The 21,003-nt window shown below is 44.7% G+C and overlaps 1 protein-coding gene across 1 annotated transcript in view; it reads left to right on the top strand.

The window, feature by feature from the left end:
• Positions 1 to 3,970: 3,970 nt before the first annotated feature.
• SKOR2 (SKI family transcriptional corepressor 2) overlaps positions 3,971 to 21,003 on the top strand; it is a 34,278-nt gene continuing 17,245 nt past the window's right edge. Inside the window, exons 1-4 of the mRNA XM_052660587.1 lie at positions 3,971 to 6,565; positions 7,595 to 7,658; positions 8,011 to 8,082; positions 20,718 to 20,783. Of these exons, the coding sequence (XP_052516547.1) occupies positions 3,971 to 6,565; positions 7,595 to 7,658; positions 8,011 to 8,082; positions 20,718 to 20,783 (2,797 nt within the window). The remainder of the gene's footprint in view (positions 6,566 to 7,594; positions 7,659 to 8,010; positions 8,083 to 20,717; positions 20,784 to 21,003) is intronic.

Genomic DNA, 21,003 nt, shown 5'->3' with positions numbered 1-21,003 from the left:
TTCCTTTAGGATAGGAGGCTCGGAGGGCACTTAGAGAGCATTCAGTTGATTTCAGCCCCTTAGGACAGAGCCCAATTTGTGCCCATAATGTCTTCAGAAACTAGAATTTGGGTGAAATATTACTTCACAGCCATTTGAAACATGCTTGAAGAAACGTTACAATTTTTGTGGCTCTGAAACTGTTTTTTGCATATTCATTTAAAATAGCCACAATCCCTGTATCCCTCACTTTTTGTTCAATTGACTCTTTTGTATTACTGACCTTTAATGAAGTGCTTTCACACATTCATGCTCAAATTTAGTGATGGTCTGTTGATGCTATGAGGCAGTCCTGCCGGGCTTCCAGGTTAGTGCAGGTTGTTTTTTCAACCATTTCCACAGTGTGACTACCCAACTCTAAGCCTGTGTGTTTTACCAGGCGGCAACTGAAAAATTGGCTCTGATAGTAGAGGAAAAACTTAAAATATCTCCCAATCACACTCCCTGTAGGTATTCTTCTTAGAATGTCCTCTAAATAGGCAATTTTATCCCTTTCTGATAAAGGAGAAGTGGTCATTTTGACTCCTAATAGCTGATCCATTAGGAAGTGATACACTGACACTCCACTATATTGTATGTATGCTTTTCTTTGTGAAAGTTATGGGAAATGGTCCTTTCCCATCATCATTATTGTTGTTGTTATTTCCTTTTCTTAAAAGAGCTTGCTTCTACATAATTCCCTGAGAATTTACTTCCCTGGGAGCATCCTCAACTTGCATAAGTGCAGGTCAAGGTTGGGGCCCTCCTTGCTTTCGTGTCTCAGCTTTTCCTTGTGCTGAGGTAGCCTGCATGGCTTTTACACAATGGGTTAGAGAACTATTCTGAATGAAGCTGATTGATGAGTGCACACGTGCTCTCATTGGGGTCCTCACTCAATCGCACTTTCCAAAATAGAGAATGCCTCTCTGCATCTTGCCCTAAAAAGGGGGCAAACGTATATCCCAAAGTGAAGACATTCTCCATGCTTCCTTCCAAGTTTTCAGATTGGGCACGCTACTCAGAAACTCTCTTCCTCCTCGGCTTTTCTCATTGCCCAGTGTTTCAGTGGACCGCTGAAACTATTCTATTCTCCGCTTAAGTGCGGTTCCTCTATCTTCGGAGACACAGTGAGGCTACAGATTTGCGCAGCGTACCCGAGGGAGCATTCGCAAAGCAGGGTGGCTCAGAGAAATGAGGGGAGGAGACGATAACAGGCAGGAATACAGTCAATTTAGAGGCGTCCTTCTAGAATCCGGGGCCTCCGGGATCCAGGTCCCCGGGATGCACGCACACTACAGGGCTCTCTACGGCTGAATCAGATCTGCAGCTCCAGCACCGCGGCTGCGCTTGCTCTGGGTTGGAGAGGTGGTTGTCGATTGCGGGTGGGTTTAGGTGTTAGCTTTCGTGCCTGCTGAGAAAGGATCTGCTCGCTCTGCCTTTCGCTCTCCCTCCTCCCTCCCTGTAACATGCCAGCCCTTTAATGTGGAGTGTCAGGGAGACGGTGACGTCACCTTGCCCGCTGGGTGGCGTCCCCTCGGTCCGACACGAGTTCAGAGACAGAGAAAGGCGCTGTCAGACTGCGCTCCACCTGGGGCTCGCCTGCCGCGGTTTCCGCGCGCCCACACTTTCTACGGTCGAGGGGACGCTCCGCCGCAGTTCCGGCGGTCCTTCTCAGCCGGCCGGGGTACCAGCGCCGTTAGCGCCGACGAGCGCCAGCATCTGCACGCGGAGCCCTCCGAAGTCCCGCCCGCTGGATTCGAGGACTCGCTTGGATGCTTCGCCTCCGAGCGACCTCGGAAGATGGGCCCGCAGCCACGCGAGTAAAGACAGCTAGGGGTTACCAGGTACTGCCGGAACCAGCCGGCCCCCACTTGGCGCACAGCTCGCGGTCCATGATTTGGGATCCCCAGCGGTGGGATTTTCCTGGTGAGGTTGAGGGGCAGCGGAGGGCTTCGGTGGTGATTGGTTTGGGAGCCAGGGGAGTTTAGCTGGGGGTCATTGGCTCGTAAATCGGATAAGGAAGTTCGACAGCTTCCTCGGATAAACTAACTTTTAATTGTCTCTTCTTCCCTCACTCACATTAAAAAAAAAAAAATCTCCCTACCTAAAGCCTCTTATTTGTGTCTCTGCTCTGACAGGAGTTTCTGGGAGCGCTTGGGGTGAAATTGGAGCACCCCAGTCGGACACACGTCTGCCGGGGCAGCGCTGCGGAGGCGGCGGGTCTCTAACGTAGAGCAGCTCCCCGATAGGGCCAGGCCCGCTGAACACATCGCTCCGGAGCGAGAGTTGCCATTATCCCAGGGTCTAATAAGATGAGAATCTTGTTTGGGGAGCGGGGATGAGCACTGAAGGACCATTTGGCAAAGCTAGGATTGGTTATTTCAGGCCCAGGTATCACGGTGCCATTTATCGCCCTGTCCCCTGGAAATACTGATCCATCCAAAGTGACAACAAGCCCAGCTTTCCTCTCTTTGATCCCATTTGTTCAACCTTCCTGGAGGCCACGGAATGTAATGAGAACTGAGGATCCACGGGTCAGAAGGGCGAAGGTTGTCAGGATAGAAGCTACAGGAACCCAGAGAGGACAAGGATATGACCATCTGGGTAAAGGGGTATGCTAGTGTATTCAGTGAAATCTCTATAGTAACAAACTCCAGCGTACTTGGGGGAGGGTGGTGGATACCACTGCCACTGGTGATTTTCCAGGGCAAACCATACTCTTAGCAGCTGCCCTGGACAAGAAGCTGTGCAAAGGTCACTGTTGGTTTCTCAGGGAATGAGCCACTTTGCTTGCTTTGACTTAGTGTCATCACAAAGGTTTCTTTCGCTTGCTTTTGGTGTATTTTCAATTTACTGGCTGTTTTCCCCCATTAAGTACCCCACTGACCAGAGATGACAGGAATTGCACCACAGGCCCAACTCTGGGCTTCTGCTTTCAGCGCTCCCACAGATTATCAAGGCCAAGGTTTATCCCTACCGTGGGGCACTTCTTCCCCCTATAAGGTGAAGAGATATCTACACAAATCAGAAAAAGAAATGTCACAGAAAGTGGTTCACCTTACAACTAAATTTGCCTTTTAAAGCCCACCAGTAAGGATCCCCAAGAGCTGTTCGGTTTCTTTGCACTGTTTCTGGGCTTAACACTCTCGCCTGTACTTATTTGCTCATTGTCATGGAAATGACAGGAAAACAGTATCTGAATATTTTCAAGTCTACAACTTCATTTTTTTAATCAACCTGTTAGAGCCAGAACCACTCAATTTAGCAAGCAGCTTTTAGAAAACTTGAAACACCTATTTTGGTGTAATCTTGCATATAGCTCTGTACATTTTTCCCCAAAATTTTCTAACTGAAGTATCAAAATATCTAATGGCAGAGATCAGGGAGAAGGGCTTTCGTTTGCTTTAATGAGCTATGCCTCAACCGGCAGTGAATTTACCCCAAGGAAACCACAGATACCACAAACATTGCTTTTTTAAAAGCTTGGGTTTATTGTTTTAACCAAAATCAATCTATTTTCAAGCAAATGTGAATGGTCTCTCATTTACAATTTGGGCTTCAATGGCCAAGCCTCAGTTTTCCATGACTTAACAGGCATGCAATTTTATTCTAATGGCTTCCATAAATGCGGGATAAGGTCTTGAGTTCCTTAGCAAGTGACTTTTTTAAAAATTTACGTGGGATATTTAGAACTGAAGTACTTCCAAATCCCCGCGTTTCCAAAGGATCACCTGAAGAAATTTGAGAGAACTTCCCTGTGTCCGAAACTTGGTCCCCTTGCCCAGTGATAATTATATCTTAACCGAAGGAAGTTATTATGATAATTCTTCAGTTAGCCGCACAACCCACCCCTCTGGTAATCTAAAAAGGCTCTAGCCAACGCTTTCTCCTTTCCCTTCCAGTCTCCAAGGCTGACCCGGAGGGCTCGGCCCGGGCTTCCCCGGCGGAGGAGATGGCTTCCAGCCCGCTGCCGGGGCCCAACGACATCTTGCTGGCGTCGCCGTCGAGCGCCTTCCAGCCCGACGCGCTGAGCCAGCCGCGACCCGGCCACGCCAACCTGAAACCCAACCAGGTGGGCCAGGTGATCCTCTATGGCATTCCCATCGTGTCGCTGGTGATCGACGGGCAGGAGCGCCTATGCCTCGCACAGATCTCCAACACTCTCCTCAAGAACTTCAGCTACAACGAGATCCACAACCGCCGCGTGGCGCTGGGCATCACGTGCGTGCAGTGCACGCCGGTGCAGCTGGAGATCCTGCGGCGCGCCGGGGCCATGCCCATCTCCTCGCGCCGCTGCGGCATGATCACCAAGCGCGAGGCTGAGCGCTTGTGCAAGTCGTTCCTAGGCGAAAACAGGCCGCCCAAGCTGCCCGACAACTTCGCCTTCGATGTTTCGCACGAGTGCGCCTGGGGTTGCCGCGGCAGCTTCATCCCCGCGCGCTACAACAGCTCGCGCGCCAAGTGCATCAAATGCAGCTACTGCAACATGTACTTCTCGCCCAACAAGTTCATCTTCCACTCCCACCGCACGCCCGACGCCAAGTACACGCAGCCGGACGCAGCCAACTTCAACTCGTGGCGGCGTCATCTCAAGCTCACGGACAAGAGCCCCCAGGACGAGCTCGTCTTCGCCTGGGAGGACGTCAAGGCCATGTTCAACGGCGGGAGCCGAAAGCGCGCGCTGCCCCAGCCGGGCACGCACCCCGCCTGCCACCCGCTCAGCTCAGTCAAGGCGGCCGCGGTGGCGGCGGCGGCGGCGGTGGCCGGGGGCGGGGGGCTCCTGGGCCCGCACCTGCTGGGGGCGCCGCCCCCGCCGCCGCCGCCGCCGCCTCTGGCCGAGCTGGCCGGCGCGCCGCACGCGCCGCATCACAAGCGGCCGCGCTTCGAGGACGACGACGACTCGCTGCAGGAGGCGGCCGTCGTGGCCGCCGCCAGCCTCTCGGCCGCCGCCGCCGCCAGCCTCTCGGTGGCCGCCGCCTCGGGTGGCGCCGGGGCGGCCGGGGGCGGCGCCGGGGGCGGTTGCGTGACCGGCGCGGGCGCGGCGGCCGGCGCCAAAGGGCCGCGTAGCTATCCGGTCATCCCGGTGCCCAGCAAGGGCTCGTTCGGGGGCGTGCTGCAGAAGTTCCCGGGCTGCGGGGGCCTCTTCCCGCATCCTTACACCTTCCCAGCCGCCGCCGCCGCCTTCGGCTTGTGCCACAAAAAGGAGGACGCGGGCGCCGCGGCCGAGGCCCTGGGGGGTGCGGGCGGCGCGGCCGCGGCGCCCAAGGCGGGCCTGTCGGGCCTCTTTTGGCCGGCGGGCCGCAAGGACGCCTTCTACCCGCCCTTCTGCATGTTCTGGCCTCCACGGACCCCGGGCGGGCTTCCGGTGCCCACGTACCTACAGCCCCCGCCGCAGCCGCCCTCGGCGCTCGGCTGCGCGCTGGGGGAAAGCCCGGCCCTGCTGCGCCAGGCCTTCCTGGACCTGGCCGAGCCCGGCGGCGCGGGCGCGGGCGCGGGCGCCGAAGCGGCGCCCCCGCCGGGTCAGCCCCCTCCGGTCGTGGCCAACGGCCCGGGCTCCGGCCAGCCGCCTCCTGCGGGCGGCGCGGGGGCCCGCGACGCGCTCTTCGAGTCGCCCCCGGGCGGCGGCGGCGGGGACTGCAGTGCGGGCTCCACGCCCCCGGCCGACCCGGGCTCGGTGACCGGGGCCGCCGGAGCGGGCCCCGCGGGCGCCCGAGGGCCCGCGGCCCCCCACCCTCACCTCCTGGAGGGGCGCAAAGCCGGCGGAGGCAGCTACCACCACTCGAGCGCCTTCCGGCCGGTGGGCGGCAAGGACGACGCGGAGAGCCTGGCCAAGCTGCACGGGGCGTCCGCGGGCGCGCCGCACTCGGCCCCAGCGCATCACCACCACCACCACCACCCCCCGCACCAGCACCACCACCACCACCACCACCACCACCCCCCGCAGCCGCCGTCGCCGCCGCTGCTGCTGCTGCCCCCGCAGCCCGACGAGCCGGGCTCGGAGCGCCACCACGCGGCCCCGCCGCCGCCGCCCCCGCCACCCCCGCCGCTGGCCCCGCAGCCGCACCCCCGAGGTCTCCTGTCCCCCGGTGGCACCAGCTGCAGCTACCCCAGCGAGGACAGCTCCGAGGACGAGGACGACGAGGAAGAGGAGCAGGAGGTGGACGTGGAGGGCCACAAGCCCCCCGAGGGCGAGGAGGAGGAAGACGAAGGTCGAGAGCCCGAGGACGACGAGGAGGAAGACGAGGAGACGGGGGTCCTGCTAGCGGACCCCTTGGTCGGCGGCGGCCGGTTCCTCCAGGGCAGAGGGCTGTCGGAGAAGGGGAGCAGCCGGGACCGCCCGCCGGCCGCCGCGGGCGCTTTCCCGCTGGCGCTGAGCTCCTCGCGGCTGCTGCAGGAGGACGGGAAACTGGGCGACCCCGGCGGCCCGGACCTGCCCCCACCGCCGCCCCCGCCGCTGGCCTCGCAGACACAGAGCGGCGGCCTCGGCAGCAGCCCCGGCAGCCCGGTCCACCATCCATCACTGGAGGAGCAGCCCTCCTACAAAGATGTAAATATCCCCTTTAGGCTCCTTCTAGCTAATTATTATTATTTAAATGCACCTTTAGGCGGAATCGGTTACATATGCGCAGGAAAGATGAATCACCAGATTTCCCCACAGAAATGAAATATTCAGTGTGTTTGGAAGGGCTTCTTTCCTACCAAGGGTCCTCCATAAAATGTGGTTTCTGGTCTCTCTCTTTCAAAGCCTCTGGAAGGCCTTGGGGCCTCTTTTTCCCTCCTGTGTTCAAGTTGGCTGCTTGTAGATGTTGGGAAAGACCCCCTAAGTTGACCAAGTCCTTCCTCTAGTCTACCGGTCTCCTTTGCCCAAGCCGGGGCGCCCCCCTGAGCACAGCTGTTCCCCCAAAAGCAGTGGGGCCACAAACTGGTGCAGTCTGAATAATCCTATTATTTTTCTTCTCTATAATTCAGTGCCTCCCCCAACCCTGACCCCAAAAGATCAAAAATACCTTGACTTCAAAAGTTAGATTCAGTTTCGTTTGAACTGCTTTAATGGCTGCTTGAACCCCAGAGCTCTAGCCAGAATGAACACGTCTGTAAGATATTGTGTCCAGTAAGACAAAAGACAGACTCTTTAACAAGACTGGCTTCTCCCAAACCAGTCTCCACTCAGAGAAAGTGCTACCCAGGACCCCTAAAGACCAAAGTTATATTTAAGTGGCTCAGCATTCAGTGTTCACTCAAGTGTGCATAGAAAGCACTCTCAAGGACTTGAAAGTCCAGTGACTCTGTGCTAACTCAGTGTAGATGTGGCAAATAACTTGGCATGTTACTTTACAGAGTATATAATAGATGTATGTTTAACATACTACTTCGTAAAGGATAGGGCAGGTACATGGAGTCATACACTTGTATTTAAGCACAATAACTATTCAAAGAAGATAATCATCAAAAAAAAATGAAGTCTCCTGAGGCTCCACGGAGTCACTTTTATTGATGCTTCTTCCTGCTGACTGTTGACATTAGCATATGGTTTCATCCAGGCATTGATTTGTGTGTCTAATTCTTCTCCATACAGAATCAGAAAACTAAGGAGAATAATCAAGTTATTTTATCTACAAAGGACGACAACAACTTTTCAGGTAAAAGAAAATAACCTCCCCGTTTTCTTTCCTGTTTAATCATTTCTGTGAGACTTATACCCAGCATTTCCTGCTCAGACCACCATTCTGTGGGTTTTCATCCACTGAATTTTATGGTTTTTTTTTTAAATATCACAGTTTATATTTTAAAGAGCTGCATTTCTGTAGTTTCCAAGCAATGACAATTTTTCAAATAACAGCACTGTTGTCCCCAATCTCAACATATCTCTTTGCATTTAAATGGTGTCAGTACTCAAAACATACACAAATACATGTTAAAATTTTTGGATATCTTTGTTTCCCACTTGTCTATACAGATCACTTGTAGATTTTGTGTTTTGTTTGATTCTAGATAGGAACAAGGAGCATAGCTTTTTCATCACGGACTCTGATGCTTCGGGAGATTTTTGGAGAGAAAGATCAGGTAGGCTGGGACAAATAGAAGGAATGAATAGTCAGATGACAGAGAGAAGGGTTGAAATTCATAATCAAAAGACTGAATATTTAGTACAAGGGTAAAGATAAAAAAAATCAATTCCTAGTAGATATAACTAAGAAAAACACAAATGAGAAAGCAGTGACATTAATAGCAATAAGATTATTAATTGCTGGGCATATTTCAGAAGAAAATTCAGAAATATATCAGGTTACACAATGAAACAGGCTGGAAAAGCATAAAATGACAATAATTGAAATGTTCTCTTAGAAACCTTCCATTAAAAAGGATCACAGCTTATTGCTTTTAATATCTGTCAGAAAGACATTAAAGGTGTTTTATGACATCTATGCCAACATTTATATTATCTCCATGATAATGATCTCTACACAAAATGTATAATACATTTACAAAAATTACATTATACAAATTAAATGAAACCACCTTTTACTGATTGCTAAATGTCTCCAAGGGGTTTGGGAAAGACGTGATTAGAAGTTTTGATACTAAGTTGTCTATTGCAGTGTCTTAAGGAGAGGGTTTTGTTTCTTGGGAAAAAGGAATCTAATTTTCCATTTATGTAATGCAAACTGCCTTGGCTTTGACTATTCACGGTTAATTGACTGTCAAACGAGGTTGTTATCCTGCGGCAATGTCTGCAAATTTGCCTGTCAAATGAGACAGAGAGAGCAAGCTAGGAAGTGAGGGAGAAGGAAAAAGAGTGGTGTGGGGAGCAGAAATAAAGAAAATAGGATCTTAAAGAAATCTTATATAACAGCAAAGTACAATGGAAAAGGTCTCCAAACCTTTGTTTTTACTTTCTCATAAAGGAAACTTCTCAATACTTTAAATGGGAAAAGGCAAAAACACCTATTTTAATGAAAAAAAAAAAAAAACCTTTATATATCATAGGAAGAAAGCTGTATATATTATGAGATATTTCCAAATTATTCCCTGAATATTTTATATAAATATCAATCAACATCCAGTTTGGGTTGACTATGCTAAGGAGTTACTAAGAATAATTTAGTGGTATGTCTTTGGCCACATCAAGTCTCCATAAAATTCACAATGCTGGCTTTTGTGCCTTGTGATTTTACCTGGTTGTTAGCACATTTTAAGTGTTTTTCTTATCACTTTCACACTAAAGTATAGCCCTTAAAAAAAAAATTTTTTTAATCACCTTTCACGAATGAATTTGCTCTGTGTCTAACATGATAAAGTTTTTAAATGTGGATTTTTCTGTGATAATCTAAAGTGCACACATAAAGTCACAAAGCAGTGATTTTTGCCCAGAAACTACCTTTTCCCTAAGTGTGATATTTGACAAAATTGAGGCTTGAAATGGAGAGGATTGCTACCAAGGCATTTCTGATGGGTTTGCACACACACAGACACACACACACACAAACACACAGGCACACACACACACACACACACAAGGGTTTATAATTCTATTCGATTGATTCTCTAATATCTAGCCATTTCCCAGACATTTCTGGATAGTCAATTGCTTTTCTTTGTTTGATATGTGTAGAAATTAATAGCCACTGGAAACAACACATTCGTGAATATAAAAAAACAATTTTGGAAACATTCCTCAACCTCAGATCAAATGATATTTAGCAGCTCTGTATAGCTAAAAATAAATTTAAAAGTAGCCCAATTTCTCCCATGCCTGGAAACCACTGATGGGAGTCTATATGTATCCCAGTGAATACAAATTAATCGAGCTGTTTCAATAGCTGACGTGGATGGAGACCTTTGCTAGGTCGGTGTTGTACAACCAGTGAGCACTTGAGAGAATTCCCATTCCTCTCTAACCAAAACAGACACAGCTTGGAAAGAGTTTAAAAGCAGTGTCACATCCTAGTGGCACTGTCAAGTTAATTTGGGGGGAATTTTTATCTGTTTTTATTTTATTTTATATGCAGCCCTATCTTTGAGCATCCCCATGAAGCTCGAAGTCTAATAAAATAAGAAAACTTGCATATAGCAATGACTTATGTTTTCGAAATAATGTATAACCCACTCAGAGACAGAATAGGGATCCCACTTTTCATTTACTTAAGACAAGTTTTAATTTCATGTTGCTTGTTAAAATTAGTACTTTGTAATGTATATGCTTAATTTTAAGGTTGTTTTTCCTAAGTTTGGAGGTTTTTATTTTGGAGTTAGCTATTGGTGATTTTAAAGTTCAAATTAGACTATATTTAATATAAAATAACACATTTAGGGAATAATTCACATCAGACTTCATTTTGCTAAAACTTGACTCATTAGAAGTCTCTTTGCATCTAAGCTCTAACTCTGGGTGCAAACTTTAAAGAAAATAAAAATAAAATTTTATAAATGTTCTATAAAAGATTAAAATATACATAGTTTTTAAAGAGGTATCAATAATTTGTACAAAATTGTGGTATAATTTGATGTTTAAATTGTTAAAATAGTTTTCATAGATTTAATGAGAAGGTCCAAGTTTCACAATCTGAAATCATCTTTTTGGAACTTTAATTTCCTACCTTGTACCTAATAGCTAGTATTCATAATTCTTATAAAAATTTTAAATCAACATTTCAACAAATGTATATACCCGTTAAAAATCTGAATGTTTTAGAACATACTGATTTCTTTACTGAATTATCTCTTCTTGATTCCATATACATGAATAGTCTCTGTAGATTTGTTAAAAACTGAATTTCTCTTCTATGTCTTCCTCCAATTTTCATGACTGGACTGGTTCCATTTGAATATGAGTTCCTCCTGGCCTTGGAAGGGGTTTGGTTCCCCCATACTTAGTAAGTTCAGTAAACTCTAAAACAGGCATTAGAATCAAGGATGATAGCGAGAGTGGATCAAAACCACAGACTAGACTGTTGTTTGATGTTCAGATGGAAATAGGAATGCCGAAAGGAAGGAAGTCAGGATCTGTGTTCACATAAAAATTCCTCAGTGCCTGGAACTCAGGGCAGCACAGTCAATAGTTATGTTGGTAATAACACCTAGTCATACTATTGATCTATTACTAGTCCCTACCTCACAATAATTAATTTAATACAGATTCCCAGAGAAACTTGTTCCACATCGATTTTCCATATTACAATTTCATTCTCACATTATTCAGGGAAGCATGTAGGTAGTAGGTTATATCGTATTATTATTATCCTGTATTGAATGGGAGACAGGTGGGACGTGAAAGGGATGAAAATATATTATTGAAATGAACAAATGTTTGGGTGAAAAATATATTTTTAAAAATTTATCTTGGAGTCACAAGAATTTCATCCTCATGATTCCTTTGCCGAAAGTGTTAGGGAGTTTGGGCTTTTGTAGGACTTGCTGTACTTATGGCTGTCCATGCTTGTAGGGAAGATCAACTCATGGTCTCACAATGGAGAAAATCCCAAAATGGTCACTCAGTTGACCTATGTGCACATGTTTATTTGCTCAGTCATGTCCAACTCTGCAACCATATGGACTGCAGCTCACCACACTCCTCTGTTCATAAAATTTTTCAGGCAAGACATACTAGAGTGGGTTGCCATTTCCTCCTCCAAGGGCTCTTCCTGACCCAGGGATCAAGCCTGCATCTCTTGCATCTCCTGCACTGGCAGGCGGATTCTTGACCACTAAACCACTTAGGAGGCCCCCTTTGGCCTGTTTTGGTATTAAGGTACTTACTTAAGATCAAACTCCAAGAATCCATTCATTTAGCAAAGTGTCAAAAATCCAGATGAACCAAAAAAATTATGAAGCCTTGTGACGAAGTGCTTTGGAGTGGTAGCAATAGACTGCTTTATCCAGAACGCCTTGCTGGTGAATGGAGTTATTTTTCCCCATGTAACAACTGTTAACTTCCACATGTACATGATAGCATTCATTTGTTTATTTACTCAATTACTCCCCAAATATTTCCGAACACCTGCTGTTCAGTTCAGTCGCTCAGTCGTGTCCAACTCTTTGTGACCCCCATGAACTGCAGCACGCCAGGCTTCCCTGTCCATCACCAACTCCCTGAGCATGCTCAAACTCAGGTGCATTGAGTCAGTGATGCCATCCAACCATCTCATCCTCTGTCATCCCCTTCTCTTCCCAACTTCAATCTTTCCCCTCATCTAAGTCTTTTCAGATGAGTCAGTTCTTTGCATCAGGTGGCCAAAGTATTGGAGTTTCAGCTGTAGCATCAGTCCTTCCAATGAATATTCAGGACTGATTTCCTTTAGGATGGTCTGGTTGGATCTCCTTGCAGTCCAAGGGACTCTCAGGAGTCTTCTCCAGCACCACAGTTCAAAAGCATCAATTCTTCGGCGCTCAGCATTCTTTATAGTCCAACTCTCACATCCATACATGACTGGTAGAAGTACCATAGCTTTGACTAGATGGACCTTTGTTGGCAAAGTAATGTCTCTGCTTTTTAATAAGCTGTCTGGGTTGGTCATAACTTTTTTCCAAGGAGCAAGCGTCTTTTAACACCTACTGTATGCTAGCTGTTTCTCCAAGTTCTAGAGATTCAGAGGTAGAATCAATACCAGTCCCTGCTCTCAAGTTACTTTCAATAAAAAAGAGGAAATGTATGAGCTGTAAGACAGCATGAATACTGTAGTAATCTAAAACAATATAACATCCAGTAAGATTTATATAGCCATATGTCTCTTTAGCCAGTGTTTAATTCAGTCATCATTATTGGATAATATCAGTATTTTATTTCTGTCCATATACAGTATAACATAGAATAATGAAATGTCTCTTTAAACTACCTAACAAGTCAGTATGCAATTTTTTATTTTTACATGAATTTTTCACTCCCATGACAATCATTATTATAGTTTATCAGGAAATTTCTGACCTTTTTCTAAACATAAAGACTTGCTTCAATATGTCCCTAATACAGATTCAGTTTAGCAACAACATTTAGTTCTGCTTGGATTTTTTAGTACACCATTTTAATTAAGTTTGGCCTTTGTTCCACCTTTCAGCCCTCTTAGTAACTGTTGAGTGAAAGTGAGTGTTAGTCGCTCAGTTGTGTCCTATTCTTTGCAACCCCGTGGACTGTAGCCCACCAGGCTTCTCTGTCCATGGAATTCTCCAGGCAAGAATACTGGAGTAGGTAGCCATTCCCTTCTCCAGGGGATCTTCCCAACCAAGGGATCAAATCTGGGTCTCCTGCATTGCAGTTGGATTCTTTACCAGCTGAGCCACCACGGAAGCCCCTGGTAACTGTTACTTTTCAGCAATTTTAAAGAAATTACATTTTTTTAAGATTTTTAAAAATCCTTTCTATTAGTGTTCATTAACCTTATTCATAGCAGATATTATACTTCTTTGTAATTAGAGGGACCAAACAAAGTTTTGAGCAGCCAAAATCACCCAGAATCCAGAACCTTTATCTATAGGGCTCTTTAAAATAAGACCCATGGCTTTAAAGGCAAGTAATATAAGATTAGGGGGATGCCAGTTTGGTCAAAATATTACCTACTCAAAAGCGTAAATGACAGCATTTTGCTTGCAATCCCAGAGTCAAGTTTTGCATATCCTTTTTGAATAACTTCAGTGAAGTTAAGTGATTTGAAATTGAATGCAGTGGGGTAAGCCGGTGAGACAGCTGAAAGCTATTGCAGGTCACGGAAATCACGTGAAGTGGAGTCATCCTCCATTTCAGTCCCTTTCATTGTGTAGAAACGCCAGCACCATTGGACTCTCAGCGTGGCTGCATCTTGTTTCATGTATAGAAGTTTTAAAATCAATTTGATTTTCACTGGTATGATTCTCTAGTGTACTTAATATGCTATGGACAGATTCCTGAGAATAGTAAGAAGCAGTTACATTTCTCATGAATATATAGCAGATGAGGCGCTCTGATTTATTATTCCATTCTATTTTAAAACACGCTTATGATTTTTTTTGTAATAAAAGAAGAAGAAAATTTCTAAAAAGCATAGACTGGTAGATCTGAGTTTTAATTCTCTCATCTACTAGATGGCTTTGGGTAAGCCTTTTGACTACTTTGGGTCTCAGTTTATACAACTCTAAATTACTACCAACATTTTTATGAACAATGACTTGAGGTATTTAAATATATGTATTTGAAATGAACTAATCCTCATAATATAGATACAAATTTCTTTTTATTTATGAAAACATTTTCTTTTTGTGGCTTTTAATAAGACATATGAAACTCAAGGAGACAGAGGACAATTTAAAACTCTTCAGAAAAAAATTAAAAATAGCATTAATTGACAAGTTCTAGAACTCAAGAGAATTCTAAATGAACTCACAATTCACTAATCAAAAAAATTTGATATGCTGATTTAAGAAGCAATGTGAATGCAACTCACGATAAATGTTGATCACAAACTATAAACCCACCGATATTAATCTTGCTCTTGTTCATTCTTTTTGGTTAATGGAGTTAATATTTAGTTAGCTCATTTTGTAGCATACCTTCTCCAGTGGTATTGATTTTCTTTTCTCTTCTGTTCTGTGACCTCACTACAGTGCCAAAAGTCACAGGGGAGAAGTTTAATGTAGACTTTAACACCAAGAAATTAACACAAGTCCACGTCCCACTGATAGAGGAGAAAATTACTTAACCTTGCTTTCTGTGTAATTGATTTTTTATACCTTAATGCAGAATGTTCTTAAAAACCTCTCTAAACCATACATTGTGCTAAATCTTGACTATTGTTCAAAGTACCAGTTATATAAATTGTAAATTAACTTTGACCCCATCCAAATTGTACCTCTAAGATAGATTATTAGGGAAACAAAAAATTAACTTCCAGGAGTCTTAACGTCAGATGATAAAACTAAGATTAATTATGAAAAATCAGTGTTTCTTCGCAGGTAAAATACGCATAAGAAGAGTCTCTCAATCAACAGATGCCAGGCTTGTGCTAGGGCTGCCGGGAGTCAGAGGGCGGGACCTCAGCCCAGCCCAGAGAGCATGACAGTGCCCCGGGAACTGTGTGCAGACAAGCTTTGTGTACACATCTTGCCTTCTCTTTCAGGGTCCACTCCCCTGCACCAGAACACATGTGGTAGCACATGAGTCCCCATGGATGACAAACATGTGGATGAAATTTTTTATTCCTCATCCAGGTGTTAGAATGCATGTGTATCTCGTGTATAGACACAGCCCCAAACCAAAATAGTTTCATTGACTGAATTTACCCTTCAGTGTGCATTTTCTGAAATGTATTTTCTCCAAATGTTTTTCATCAGTTGTTGTCAACAGCCATCCTGGGGGAACAGAGAGGACCTTTCAAAGACAAGCAACTTGCTAACCCTGGGGCTGCTGGCTGGGGTAATGCCGCTGAGTGCTGTTTGCAGGCTCAAAGGAGACTCTAAAAGGGAGACAGCCAAGATAAGGAGTAGCAAACAGAGTGGGGCTGAAAGGAGAAGGAAGGAGGATGTGTTTCCATAAGAGGGATAGGCAAATGCCCACAATTTTACTCTGCATCCAAATGTCAGGCATTTTATATTGTACCCTATGTACTTAGATGCCCTGTGCACACACAGGATACAAGACTTAAATGATCTTATTTATTGAATTGAAGTTTAGCTTGAGCACATACTATCTTTTTAATCAACTTTTCCTCCCATCTCACAGCCACCAACAAACAGAACAGGTTATCTGACCTACTCATTTGGCTCTTCAAATTAAATGAGTTCTAAAAAAAGGAAGATTTTTTTTTTTTTTTTTGCAGTTGGACGCCACAGCAGACATGGATGTGAATTAGCATTTTCATCTCTTGGTTAACATTCAGTGCTATAGTTTTGTTTGTCCCTGGAAGAAATTTTCCAAATGGCAGATAGAAACAGAAATTGAAATAATCACAAACTTCTCCAGTTAACTGAAAATAGAGAGTAAAGCTTAGAAAGTACAATGGATCAAAATATGCTTTTTTGGTCTGTAGGAATGAGTTAGTGCTTGAAAAACATTATAATAATTGGAGTTTTTCAATAACATTAATTTGTATTTCTTTCAGAAACCAGATTGGATTAAACGAATTACAAGCATTTGTGGAATGTACCTGTACCCTTCCCTAGAGCAGAGGCATTGGAGGTTACCTGTAGGGCAGGATTCCTCTGCCTTCAGAAAGCAGATTTTCTAGCTGAGGAAGACCAAACTAGCGTAGGAAAGAGTCAATGCCACTTGGCGGACTTCTGATAATGGATGGACTAGTGGGGGTGCACCATAGGGAAGAGAAACCACCTAAAAGAGAGCCAGGAGATGTGGGAAATAAAAGTCTGCCTTGGGGAAAGGGTTTGTGCTTAGTGACAGAGAAATTCAGGTTGGTGGAGCTGGATGGGACAGGGTCACTGGAGAACCTGGAGTGGATCATGCAGTGTAGACCACAGGGGACCACTGCAGGGTCTGTAAGCAGAGGTGTGCCATGGTGTTTAACAGAAAGTCATTACCATTGTGACTTGAAATGTAGCCCTGGTCAATATGTTGGCTTTTTTAAGGTTTTTTCCCCCCTACTTTGGATACTCCAATTTCCCCTTCATCTGCTATTTACTGCTCATGCCTGCTTTGGCATGGCGAATTCTCACATCCCTCTCTCTTGTACTTGCAATTTCTGATGGCTGTGTAAGTGAGGGCAGAACCAAGGGTCGGGTGGAGATGTGGGACTGCCTGGTCCCAGAGGACCGTGGAGAGACCAGGGAAGCAGGAACCATGTGGCTCCAGGCTCTCTGGGCTTCGCTGCACTCAGCAGAAGTGGAGTTTCTCTGATGTGCAATTGTGCTGTCTGTACCCTCCTGGGGCGAGCAGGCTTCACAGGCAATGTCACAAATGTGCGTTTGTGTAGACTCATCCAGAACCACGGCTCTTCATCGCATCCATCTGCAGGATGGATTTTATGCCCGAATTATCCATCATTTTTCAACTTTAAGCTATTTTCATCCATTTTCTTTATAATTAAGATCTCATGCCCTCCTCCACCGTGGCCTTTGTGTAACTTTTTTGTTTTTTTTTAAGGGGGAATATAATGGGAAGATAGTAAGCATTTTAGTTTTGGGATGTCTCCAAACCCATTCATTAATTTTGGAGAAGTAAAATGCATTTAACCTGATGGAATATGTATAAAAATGGGAAGCTCATTGTCAACTAAATCTCATTTATTTAATCTAGTGTTAGACTGCTTTCTTTTCTTTTAACCAGATGGAAAACATTAGCAGTAGTAGTGAACAAACATATCCAGGCTCCCAGAGGTCATTTTTAACCACCATTAAGAATCTGGTTTTCACAGATTAGTAATATACAAAAGGCAACGGTCCAGTAAAGGATACACAAAAGGCAGCTGAAGCTTCTATGCTCCTTATTTACCTAACGCTGACCCACTTTTTAAAACCCTTTGTAAGTGAGACATTTGAACCTTCTGAACTCAAAATTGGCAGATTTTCCTGAGAAGCTGTAGCAAAATATCTGTTTAAAAAAGACACTGATGTAAAATATTATTAACACCTCCACAAAATGGATAAAAAGTTTATTATAAATGTTACCGGTAGATTTGCCTGTTATTTATTTAGTTTTCATTTACTACCTATTTGTTTAATGCTTCATAGCTATGTAAACTTACTAACTGTGAAGTGGAAAAGATAGATGTTTTTATATATCATATATTAATTTTTGAAATTAATTATCTAGTTGAAACGTAATACAAGGTAAGTAGTCCACAAAATACATCAATAGATCAAAAAGAAACTAATAAGCAAGTGGCTTCTAGAGTTGCTTATTGAGAAACTCTCTCATTTAAGTCCTGGGTTGTGGTTGGGGAAGCTGCAGACTGATGAAATCTCACTAGGTTCTGTAGATAGGTACAGACATGTGTGCATGCTTGTTTCCTTTCTTGTTCAACCTCAATATGTAAATATGAAACATCTATGAGTTTAACTGGTTAGCTGACTTTAAAGTAAACATAAGCAAGGCGGCACATAATATGAATTTATCTTCATTTTTAAATACCCTTTTTCTTGGCTTATGGGGCTTCCCAGGTGGCACTAGTGGCCAGTACAGGAAATGTAAGAGACGTGGGTTCAGTCCCACGGTGGGGAAGTTCCCCTGGAGGAGAACATTGCAACTCACTCCAGTTTTCTTGCCTGGAGATTTCCATGGACAGAGGAGCCTGGTGAGCGACAATCCATAGGGCTACAAAGAGTCAGACATGACTGAACCACCTTAGCACGCATGCGCGCGTTCTTGATTGATGTCTGTGTGATTTGTGGTCAGCCTTCATGTTACTCTTCTTTTAATGTTAGTTGCTCCGTCATGTCTGACTCTTTGTGGCCTGGTGGACTGTAGCCCACCGGGCTTCCTCTATCCATGGAATTCTCCAGGCAAGAATACTGGAATGGATTGCCATTTCCTTCTGCAGGGGATCTTCCCAACTCAGGGATCAAACCTGGGTCTCCTGCACTGGAGACAGATTCTTTACCATTTGAGCCACCAGGGAAGACTTTCTTTAAGATAATAGTAATTTATGGGAATTATATTGAGATATGTATGTAAAATGCTTTGCAGATATTTTCTCATCATTTTACTATATGGAGAAGAAAGCCAAAGTATTAATATTCAAAAGTCTGTAGAGAGAGGTAATGTCCAAGATGAGAGTGAGAATGAGTTTGTGCAAATATGGTCTAGATGGTACAGAAAATGGCTGCCATTAAGGAATTCAGGTATGCCTTGGATATTATTAACAATGAGGAGCCAGGGGAAGCGCCTTCCTGTAACTGTGCACATGCTTGTGAACATTTGTGTATTTCTATTTACATGTGCTCACATGCTCATCTGCACATACATACTCCTGACAGTCATCAGGTAAGCTACAGAATCACTGGTTATAATATCATGTTGAAGATTTCTCTGTCTGTCCTTCATACTATATATAGGCAGTGGCTTTGGGAAGAAATTCTGCTTTCCTTTTTGCAGAAATTTTTACCTTCACAGTGAAGTTCTCCAGTATTCCTGCAGGTCCCCAGGACCACTTCCATTCTATTTCTTGCTGAGGAAGGAAAATTAAAAAACAATGAGAAGAGAACTGAAATGATCCATCTGGTCTGTGCTATAATTTAGAATTCATGACCACCCAGTGTCCCTTTCAGTAACAGCTGAAAAGATTTTATTGAATACCTAGCATGTGACCAGCACTGTGCTAGGCACTGGCCATACAGAAAAGACAGAGCACCTGTTTCCAAATAGTACGCTGCCTACTAGGTGCAGAAGGCTGCAAGGAAACAGCACCAAGGACACAGAGGAGCTAACCCGAGGGAAAGAGGAGGGGGATTCAAGAAGCCTCCCCAGAGCACATTTGCTGGACTGCCACATCTCTTTAGAGGAAAATGGAAAGCTTCATTAAATTATTTGGATAATTGCAGATAGCAAGTTGAGATTTTTTTTAAAATTCTGATAGTTGAATGATTACATTTCTTTGCTTATGTTTTCTGGATTATATAGACTCAATTTATGACTTAGCTATACACTTTCTTGGCTCGCTATCATTCTAGTTAGCCCTGCAAAATAGTTAAGAACAACAATCTAAGCTCTATCCATAATATAGTTTGTATGGTTGAAGACGAGTAGCTAAGAAATTATCTTGTTAAGAAATTATCATCAGTAAGCATGTGATTCTTAGAAAGTAACATGACTTATTTCACACCTTTCACTTAGGTTGATTTCCTCTTAAACAACCTATCAATTATTAGGAAACCGCTTCCCTGGTGGCTCAGAGGGTAAAGAATCTGCCTGGAATTTGGTTCGATCCCTAGGTCAGGAAGATCCCCTGGAGAAGGGAAAGGCTACCCACTGCAGTATTCTTGCCTGGAAAATTCCATGGACAGAGGAGCCTGGTGGGCTACAGTCCATGCAGTTTCAAGGAGGGGGGGCTTCCAAGGTGGCACTAGTGGTAAAGAACCTGCCTGCCAATGCAGGAGATGTAAGAGACACGGGTTTGATCCCTGGGTTGGGAAGATCCCCTGGAGGAAGTCGTGGCAACCCACTCCAGTTTTCTTGCCTGGAGAATCCCCATGGACAGAGTAGCCTAGTGGGCTACAGTCCATAGGGTCACAAAGAGTCGGACATGACTGAAGCGACTTAGCACGCGTGCACACACACACACACCAGGCTCATATATTCTATCCCAGGGACAGCTACAGCCACCTCCCACTTCTTCACTGCCCATTTTGGCGACCCAAGAAGACTGAAGGCTGCTTCTGGTCTTGGGGGCCTTCCAGTTAACAGCAGGCTTCTTCACTTCTGATCAGATTTCTACCAGACACGGCGACTCTTCCACCTCCTCTTTTGCTGTTCTAACAGTTAGCATCGTTGTAAAGACTGGCTGGTGATGGGGACGGGAGGGGGTGACGCAGAGAGTCTGCTCTCACGGAGCCACTGTCGCGGTGTAGGTGGCCTCTGACCTCATTTCTGTCACGACCCGCCCCGACCCCGCCCCGCCATGGTTTAGGGGAAATACATGAGCAAATGAGGACAACATTTGGCTCTGAGGACTCCCACTTTGAAGTTATATTAAATACACTCTTTTATAGATAGATAGAAAGTGAAAGTACAAACTTGCAGAAAATAGTCTACACAAAACTAATACTTTTTCCTCCTTTTTCACAAGGTGAACACACACAGGAGACGAATTCACCTCATTCACTCAAAAAGGATGTAGAAAATATGGGGAAAGGTAAAGAAAAGTTTTAATTTTGTAGAACTTCTCTTAGCTTTAAAAAACTAAAGAGATAACAGGAGGATATATTTGCTCTACACCATATTTTAAGCTTGACAAGCAACATATGAATAATATATGGACCATTGGGTGGATATAATTGAGATTAATGCATACATATCAATCAATACATGACACTGTAATATAATACTTTAAAATAATATATTACATTGATTTA

The sequence above is a fragment of the Budorcas taxicolor genome, chromosome 22, assembly GCF_023091745.1.
Source record: "Budorcas taxicolor isolate Tak-1 chromosome 22, Takin1.1, whole genome shotgun sequence".
Lineage (NCBI taxonomy): Eukaryota > Metazoa > Chordata > Mammalia > Artiodactyla > Bovidae > Budorcas > Budorcas taxicolor.
The sequence above is the reverse complement of the archived record's forward strand: the minus strand, read 5'-3'. Positions and strand labels throughout refer to the sequence as shown.